Source organism: Prionailurus bengalensis, chromosome B2 (assembly GCF_016509475.1).
Source record: "Prionailurus bengalensis isolate Pbe53 chromosome B2, Fcat_Pben_1.1_paternal_pri, whole genome shotgun sequence".
NCBI lineage: Eukaryota > Metazoa > Chordata > Mammalia > Carnivora > Felidae > Prionailurus > Prionailurus bengalensis.
Genome location: NC_057349.1, coordinates 62,360,300 through 62,370,359, shown reverse-complemented (window position 1 = coordinate 62,370,359; position 10,060 = coordinate 62,360,300). Strand labels below are relative to the sequence as shown.

The following is a 10,060-nucleotide window of genomic DNA, read 5'->3' as shown; positions in this document are numbered from 1 at the left end:
TAATTAATACTAATTTGTTACCTTGGGTTATGTTTCAATTGTAGTTTATCCTACAAGATTCACTGAAAATTAAATCACTTCCAAGTTAGATTTTCTATACATACCAAACTAAAAAAAAAAATTAATGAACATAATGTGGTTCAATAGTCTGATGACAATATTCTCTAAGCATAAGTTATTATTTTGATGTTCTATGGTGTAGAACTTTGGCATCTCAGTCTTTCATATGCCCTTGTGTTGAACCAAACCTAAGTCTGTGTTTTGAGGAAGTTCTTGGTGGTTCTTCCTTGTACTATTTGTACTATTTTGTGTCAGGGGGGTGGTCTTCTGGATATCCATCCATATCTCCTTCATCCTACCCTTAATTCTGCCCTTAATTCACCCCAAATACTTGCCAGCAAGTTTGACCTTGAACTTCATGCTGCCGAAAAGTGATTCAATTTTCAGCAGAATTATTTGGAGCTTCAACTCTGGGGCTAAACTGTGAGGATGAATTGTGGCTTTGCCATTTGTGATATTGGCAAAATTATGGACCTCAGTTTCTTTATTTGTAAAATGGAAATAATGACAGAACTTGCTTTAAAGGTTAATTTGTTGGCTTAAATGGATATTTATAAATAGTTGTAAAGTTTCATAAGCACTAAGAAAGCTTGAAAGTATTACCCAAACCTCTGTTTTGAGAAATTATATTTATGGGTAATTTCTTGAAGTAGAATGTTCTCTCTTTTATTCAGCCATATCATGGGATAACTTTGTACTTGTAGCACAGTTTTTTGACTCTGTGAAAAACTGTTTTCAGTGATTGTATTTGGGTGTTAAGTATCTACTTGTATTAGGATTCTCCAAAGAAGCAGAACCAGTAGGATGTGTGTATGTATGTGTGTGTGTATGTGAACATAGATTTATTTGAAGAAATTGAGTCATTACTTGTGGGCCTGGCAAGTCTAAATCTGGAAGGCAGGCTGGCAGCTGGAGACCCATGGAAGAGTTGATATTGCAGCCTTCGTCTAAAGACTGTTTGGGGGAAGAATTTCTTTTTACTTGGGGGACCTCAGTCTTTTTCTCTTAAGACCATTAACTGATTTTGTGAGGCTCACCCACATTATGGAGGGTAATCTGCTTTACTCAAAGTCTGTCTAGTTAAATGTTAATCTCACTTGAAAAATACTTCACAGGGACACCTAGATTGGTGTTTGACCACTATCTAGATACTGTGGTCTAGTCAAGTTGAGACAAAAATTAACCATCACATTTCCCTTTAGGAAAGAACATAAGAATCACCTTTATAGAGCTCAGAGGATTTATAAAGAGGTTATTGATAAAGAATTTAATATGTAATTCAGCATGTTTTATGAGAGGCACTTCTTGGTTGGTCTTCTGCTTCTGTAGGGGAAATGCGGGTTTTTATCTTAGGAACACTGTGAACTACATAACTAACTGAGGTTTCCATGTGTACATTAGTCACTGGGTAGCTCAGAGCCATCACTTGGCACAGCTCCAGACAGCAGTCTAGGACCTTGAGGCATACATTTGAGGTACTAAATTAGTCTCTGTGTCACTTTGATTGTCTTTGCTCATATTATTTATATATATAATCAGTGTCTTTTCCAAATGTTCCCATTACGTGCTCTTCTTTCTTTTCATTATAAATACATCAAGTTATTGTTATTCTATTTGTTGGTCTGTGTGTCCCCCAAGATGCTAAGTCCCTTGAAGTAGGGACCACATTTTGTTCACTGTTGAATCACCACTTCCTAATACAGTATGTAGATAGCAACTGGATAAAGCACAGCATCTTCAGGATCTACTTCAGGATAAAGCACAGCATACTTACTACATAAAATTATCTTCCAATCTGTATAAAATACCCTAGGAATTTTAGAAATGAAATTCTAGATTTGAGAGAAAAAGAGGTACTAGATAATGCTAGGCATTCGTCTGCAAAGTTGACAAAACTCTGAACTAGTTAAAAGAATAGGATCGGAATGCTGACCTTCAATTCCGATCTTTGTGACTCTTCTCTTTGGCTGAAAATTACTTATTAAGGGGCACCTGGGTAGCTCAGTAGGTTGAGCATCTGATTTTGACTCAGGTCATGATCTTGTAGTTTGTGAGTTCAAGCCTCACATAGGGCATGCTGCTGTCAGATTGTCAGCCTGGATCCTGCTTCAGATCCTCTGTCCCCCTCTTTGTCCCTCCTCTACTTGTGCTTTCACAAAAATAAGTAAATATTTTTAAAAAATAGAAAAAGAAAATTGCTTATTAAAAGCAAGCTGGCCCCTCTTACTGGAGTTTCATGGTTTCGGTGAGGAGTAAGTTGTACTCACAGACACCCCTCAAAAGGCTTTAAGGCCTTTTACATAGGTGGTTGCTATCAGAAGAATCATTTTCACCATGAATTGCTTGTCTTTATGTAACACTAAGAAATGCTACATGTATCTGGCTAGGTGTTTTGAGGTGACTTTAGTGGATGAAACTCATAGATGAGTCTTATCAATTTAGCTGGTTTTCAGATGTTGATCTGTTAGTTTACCTATGATCAAGAAGGCCTAAATATTCCCCTTAGCTTAACTAAACTTTAGACAGGCTGCTTCACTCTAGACCACTGGCCTCTCAGACTAGAAAGTCATATGGTATAAATGTACAAGCAGGAGTCCAAATCAAGAGATTGTTGGTAAACTGAGATTAAAGAAAATTAGGTGTTCTTCCCTAGTTGGTAATATTTACCATTTTGACTTTGGAATTATTTTTGTTTAAAGAGCCATAGCTATTGTCTAATATGAGAAAATCCTTTATTAATCACTACTAGCTGAACATTAATTTTTGAAAAAGTCTTTTCATTCCAGTGGGCTTAGTTTCTTCCCCTATGACAGTGTTGAACTTTACCTGAGCCCTATGCGCTTGGAAAACAGCAATAGTCAGGAAGTCCCCGTAGCCTTTCATGTTCTGTGAAACAACTTACTGCAAAGATCCACCCTTCTGTCATTCGATAAGACTCTCAGATGAATCCCCTGTATACTTGTGACAAACTCAGAAACAGACCCTCCAAATTGCTATTCGTTGTCTCAGAAATTACTAGGGCAATCGTTTGTTCCCACTGACCAGTCTGAACAAACTACTTGCTAACTTAACTTGACCAAACTTCAGTTAGGTGTCTTGCTTTCCACAGGCCCCTAAACTCTGGCCCATCCTTGAGTTTAAATAAGTACTGGAAGACTAGCCAAGCACTGGAAGGTGGAACAGTCCCCCCCAGAGTTGGCTGGCCACAGAGAAAGACACTTCTTGTTCAACTACCTGATCACACCATCTGCTCACCCTTCTTCCACATCTGGTTCTTTCTAGTCTTGTTGACTCTTCCCTGTAAAAGAAGAGTCCTTTCTGCCTGGCATCTGAGATGCTCCTAGATTTTACAGTTGGAGTGTTCTCCCTATTGCAATAGTCTTTACAAATGAAATTTCTCCTTACCTAAGTCTGAATTTGCTTCTTGACACCTGAATATAATTGCCATTTTCATTGACTAACCAAATTTCTTCTGTCTCTACATTCTGTGATTCTCACTTCTGTTGTTGCCAGCCCAGTTATGGATTTAACTACAGAAGTGTTTAGGGGAAGATGATTTTGTCATCCTAGAAAATTTTGTGCAGACTGACATGCTGAAGATATATTTGTTTTCATATTCTTCAGCGAAGTAATATTAATTTATAGAATTTAATTGATTTTGACATAGGTAACTTGAAAAAACTAAAACTTGTAACATTTTCCAAGAAGCTGAGAATGATTTAAAATTTACAATCTAAATTTTCTGAGGCAGTGGTTTATTGACTTCAACTTTTTAAAATTGTGACTGTATGTTTTTAGAGAGTTCTCTGAAGCCAGCCTGAAAGTTCAGGTTGGCCTCTCTCTTCTGTCTCCTGTTGCATATGTGCAAGTAATCACCAAACTAGTGAAACAACAACTACATTTGAAGAGGATTTGCAAGGTAAAGTGGGTGCAATAGAACCACACAATGGACTATAGAACCAAATCTATTTAAGATCGCCTGCTATTTTACTTAGCCATGCTTTTCTGCTACAATTAGCTACTGGCCTCACCGCCCCCATGGCAGCTGATGATGCATGTTTTCTGTTTTATGCCTCTACTACCAGCCTGAAGAACATCTCCATGGAATTTGTGGTTATTTGATTTGGGGACTTAATAATCTAGGAGGAACAGTAGAAACTTCATGGTACCATGAGAATGACCCCAGAGTAGAAGAAAGAGGATGTGGGCTCTAACACTATGTGTGTTATTTACTTATGGTGATCTTATGTTGCTTAACCTCTTCTGAGTCTGTTTCTATAGAATAACTAATTCCATCTTCATGTGACAATCTTAAGGGCAAAAAGACAGTATAGGGTAATAAGAGCTTTTAATATTGAAATATTTTTACTTTCACATTTGTATTTTCCGTCTTTAGTAGATTGTGAGCTACCTGAAACAGAGGCCCTATATTCTTCCATCTAGCATAGAGGCAAACACGTCATAGTTATTCAGTAAACACTTTTGGATGAGCAACTTGCTGTGAATGCATGACTGGAAGCAATGCTAAAATAAACTCCGCCAACAATTCAACAGACATTTATTGTGTGAACATTATTGTGCTAGGTCCCTTAAGAGATACAAAAATGGATCAGACATGAATCCTGCCCTCTAGGCACTTACAGTCCACCAGAGGATATCAGAAATGTGTTTAAATAACAAGGTAGAAGTTTCTTTAAAAGTTCTAAGAGAGGTACAGAAGCATTGCCATAAGAGTTAACAGGAGAAATTATTTTTAGCTTGGAGAATCATGAGAACTTTCACGAAGATGAAATATGAGGTGTACCTTGAAGCATAGAAAAAATGTGGATGTGGGGGAAGGGGAAGGGCTACCTCTCCAAGGGCCCAAAGATCTTGGCAGGTCAAGAGTACAGTGGGCTCAGGACTCAGAGGGAATGGCCCAGGGCTGTCTAAGGGGACAGCTGCGAGGCAGTTTTGGCAGAGGACGCGGATGTGCGTGTGCAGTGGAAACTTAGAAGGAGTAGACTCAAAAGAGAGCTTCCTTAAAATTAAGATTACTTGATACTTATTGACCTGCCTGTACTTTTTCCCTTCTAGATTAAAAAACAAACAAAAAGCACCACTACAACTTGGCATCTCTCTTAGAGTAACAAATAAGTTACCCTAACATTTTCAAGTATGCAATTTCTGGTTAATTTTCATACAGTAATATTGAGTTACTAGAACTGGAGAAAAATAGAAGTGAAAAAAATATAAGATTTAATTTTATGGCAGTGACTGTTGTAGCTTTACAGGAAATATTAGTCTAATATATTGAATTTGTTTTTTAAACACAGAATTTATGTTTTCAAATATATGCTTATTGAGGGTTTTTTCCAATCAAGATCTTACAGTTTGAAATTGGAAACTGCCTACATGGTTTTCATTCACTCAATGGGTCACTGAGATGGAGCTAAGCCTGAGTACACATATGTATATCTACACCTACACATAGGTCTGTACATATACATATATGTATATATATGTGTGTATTTATAGACACATGAATATAGGAAGAGAATGAGAAATTGACTAAATATTTCTATCACCAGAAAGTCATCTTATAAATTTAATAAGCATTTAATATTACAATTACATTATAATTGGCATGAAGTTGATTCTATAGAAAAATCACTCCTTATGTTATATTCTGATGTTGCTTTTATTTTTTAAAATATGGTTAAAAATATATTTTTAACATCTTTACATTGAGAACATTATAAGTATCTGACAGGAATTCAGCCTGAGCTGGGCATTTTTAAGGCTCTAGCTTAGTGGTGCACTTGAGTGTTGAAGCACCTTTGTCTCTGCCTGGACTCATGGCCTTCAGGGCCGGGTCCCCCAGGTCATGGGTAGCCGGAGCCAGCTCACTTGGGTTTCTGACAGACCACAGAAGACCATGCAGCTTAGGTTTAACGACAAACTAATCTAAATAAACATTCTCGGAAGTTTGAAGACCCCGATCTCCTTTCCACTCCCTATAGTTCCTCAGCCTGGAAGTCACAATCTCATCATCCGTTAAAAGGATGGCAAAATTGCTGAAATCCTTTGTGCCATGTTTCCTTTCATGAGACTTTGAGAAAGCAGGAGACATCACCGGTGTGGCTTTCCACAACAGAGGACACTGGGGGCCCTTTTGTAGTCAGCTCACCTCAGACTTCCCACTTTTCAAACCAGAGATAAAGCGTCTACCCAAACACATCCACACCCCTTTTCCTTCCACTAGAGAATATACAGATAAGATTTTTTTAAAGTCCTGAATAAGTTCATTTTTTGTGTATGCTATGAAGAACTATCGTACAAGTAGTTTCTTTTGTGAAACATGCAATGGACTTCATTACTTCTAATAAACATTTTCCCTGTATTATGTTTTGTATGGCAACGTACTGTGTCCTACCAGTAGTTGTCTTTTTGCCACAAAAATATAGAAAAAAACATAATATTTAGGTAAGAGTATGATGGCAGATTTCTGACAAGCCCCATTTACATGGTACATTGTTCCAAAGGATGTTTGAGTAGAAAATACAGAAGCACTATACAAACCTACTATTACATTTGAGAAATCATTAGCCTCAAAGGAGTAATAACGATATGCTATTAAAACTGTGAATACATTTTCAGTATCTGTATTGAAAAAAAAATTTATAAAGATGTAAATTTCTGTTCAACAAATCCAAAATAAAATGCACTAAAAAACTGATATGTAGACAAAAGTTTATTTACACCATACAACATTTTAAATATTTTATACACAGTTGCAGCAGAGAAAGCTACTCAGAGCTTTCTAGAGAAAACTGCAATAATAAAGATGTGAAATATATTATTCATATAAAAGTGAGATTATTACTTTATTGCATTTAAAGCAATGAAGAATGTAGCTCAACAAACATTCATTTAATGACAAAAACTTTGCTTTTATATTATAAAGTAAAAAGTGTAGTAATGGCCAAACAGACTGTTATAAACTTTAAAAACTGCATAAATATATACATTGTGCTTCATGGTGAAGTTTTTTGAAAACTAAACCATATGAAGCGGTCACAACATGAATCGTTGCTTGAGGTTTATCTATAAAGATTACCTTACAAATCCATTCCACGGGTACTTACAACACAGGATGGTCAGAACTGTACACCTGGTCCTCTCTCCACTAGCCTCACTAGTGAGAAGTTCCCACACGCAAACACCACTGACACTTGGCACATGAAGGTCCTGACAGAGCATAGTCACACTGTCCAGATAGAAATGTCAGGCTTCCCAAGTCTTAAGTGTCAGTGCAAGAAATGTTTTTATGTCCACCTCAGTCCATTTTGACTTTGTTAAACTTCAGTTTGAAAGTCACCCTCCTGCACGTCCAGAGGCAAATTCAGACACTTCTCCCACTCTGCTGGCCTCAGTTCCAAAGCGTCCTTTGCCTCTGTATCTAAGACATTGATTGTGGTGTAATGTTGGTATTCACTGGGGTTTTTGAAAGTGTCCCATGGATTCTTGTTTGGTGCTGGGTTTTCCTGTTGAGAAGAGAGGAGAGGAAAGTCATTTATCTGATGACAAGGATTGCCACTTGTTGAAGTTCCCAGGAAGACAGCATGCTTGTGACCTTAATCCAGTTTGTATGATTCAGAGATGATTTGAAATTGTGGCCAGCTGCAGGAAATGGTTTTGATTTTAGTTTTCTTTCATTGAACAAACTGATGAACACCTTCTTTATGTTATTCTAAAATTTTCCACTAATCAAAGGAATGGAATCATTTTTGGAAGGCAAAGTAGATGATGTTTTGTTTTCAGTGTCTTGTGAGATGTCAGTATAGCTCTATACTCAGGTAGGAAGGAGCGTTAGTGTTAAGACTAAATGTAGAAAATTTGGGGTGCCTGGGTGGCTCAGTTGGTTTAGCGTCCAACTTTTGATTTTGGCTCAGGTCATGATCTCACGGTTCATGGGATCAGGCCCCATATAGGGCTCTGTGCTATCAGCACAGAGCCTGCTTGGGATTCTCTCTCTTCCTCTTTATCTCAAAATAAATAAACATTTAGATGTAGAAAAATTAAGTATTTTGGCTGAAGCTTTGGTGAGATAAACAAAATCTGAGGATATGTAATGAGGCGTATTATGTAATACGAAAAAGTGTCCAAACTGGCCATAACTGAATTTCATTAACTTTGCTTAGTTACATACAGATCCAAATTCAAGAAATTATCCTTTTTTAGAATATTAAAATGCCACTGTGTCCCTTGTGTAATCTATTTTCTTCCCTGCTGTAAGTTCCCCACAACTTTCTATATATTTGGGTGGCACACTAATTTAGCAAAAATCATTCTTCCCTTCAAAGAGTACAGATATTTGGAAAATATATCCAGCAATATAAGGGGTTTTAAATAATGTCCACAGGCCAGCCTTCATTATGTTTCATAGTACACACCCTCTTACTACCTAAGATTTAAGATCTGCTTAATTATGACTCCACTCAGACCTTCCATGTTGTAGGGGCTCAATAAATATGAATAGACATTATTCAAAGTTTCTATAGCCTGATATTTTGCTAAGATTTAGCAGTGAACTTATTTTACATAGTGTTATTTAAATATTTCTGTAAAATGAGGGAATTTGAATGTGATAGACTAAGCTGAATAACATCAAAGAACAAGAAGGAAATCATGACTGAATTCTCTTTAGACCAAGTTAGACTACAACACTTAACCAGCTATAATTGTTGAATGTGTCCTTTATTCCTCCCCCTTCTACCCTAAATTCTAGCCTTCAACTGATTGTAATTAATTAGCAGGGGGAACATAAAACAGGTACTGGAATGATTATCTGGGTTCCCCTGACCATATTAAAAATCATTCTCAAGTATAGATCAACAGAAGAGACAAACTATAGAAATATTTATCATAACTAGAAATTAAATTATATCCTTCAATACATTAGATAGTTTTTAACACTTATTAGCCTTAATCATGAGGACATACAAGAAAATAGCTACTTGTTAAGACATGATAAAATTTTAACCTTTAGGATATGTGTACGGGATTAATTCTGATTTAGTCTATTATCCTAAAGTATTATGAACTGTATAGTCTTGTAACTCTTCCCTTCCCCCTCCTTCCTTGCTCCCTTCAACTAATATTTATCAGCTGCTCTGTGCTGGGCATGATATTAGACACTAGGGAGAATAAAGATGGAAAACCAACATGGTTCGCTAGGAAGCATAAGATTTAAAGCCTGACACGCGCAGATCCAAATTCCAGTTGTTCTGTTTCATATGAAGGTAATTCTGAGTAATTGACTTGGTTTCCATGAACCTCAACTTTAATGTTGGCAGAACAGAGATATACTTTGTATTGTGGGCCAAAGGAATTGGCAACATGTGCAGATTACCTATATAGTGGGGTTGCAAAAACAAAAAAGTTAAGGGGCCTAGCATAACACCCAGTATTTAATAAATGGTTACTATATATAATAATACTTACCATAAGGTGTTTATAGTTAAATGAAGGTGTAAAATATATAGTTATATCTGTGTCTATAATCTAGGAAAAGTGTGGAAGGAGGGCAGATAAGGGTGGAGATAAGGCTTCTTTTTATGGAAAGCATATAAACCTTTCTGAGAAAAGTGACATTAGAATTATCATAGAAGGATGAGCTTGGTCATAAAGACGTGCGATTGGAGGTTGGGTGGCTGAACAGGCATGCATACTGAGAAGTAAAAATCCAGAGAACATGCAAATAGGACCACTCTGAGAACAATTTATTTTAGGTGGAATGAAAAAGAACAGAATAACTAGGTAGAAGGTGAACTGAAAGCCAGATCATAAGGGACAATGTATTCCAGGGCACTCAATTTGGAATTTACTTTGTAGGCAATAGGGAATGGTTGAACATTTCAGGGCACTACAGTGACCTGAATAATCAATCACTGATTGAAAGGTTCACTGATGTGAATTCTGCTGAATCAAGCCACAGCAAGGATTTATCCATCTTAAA

General features: G+C 36.8%; 1 protein-coding gene across 3 annotated transcripts in view; it reads right to left on the bottom strand.

The window, feature by feature from the left end:
* Nucleotides 1–6,775: 6,775 nt before the first annotated feature.
* Nucleotides 6,776–10,060, bottom strand: part of ADGRB3 (adhesion G protein-coupled receptor B3) — a 732,453-nt gene continuing 729,168 nt past the window's right edge. For all 3 annotated transcript variants that reach the window (XM_043591727.1, XM_043591726.1, XM_043591728.1), the window contains one exon: nucleotides 6,776–7,586. In XM_043591727.1, coding sequence (XP_043447662.1) covers nucleotides 7,398–7,586 — 189 coding nt within the window. In that variant the 3' untranslated portion in view covers nucleotides 6,776–7,397. The remainder of the gene's footprint in view (nucleotides 7,587–10,060) is intronic.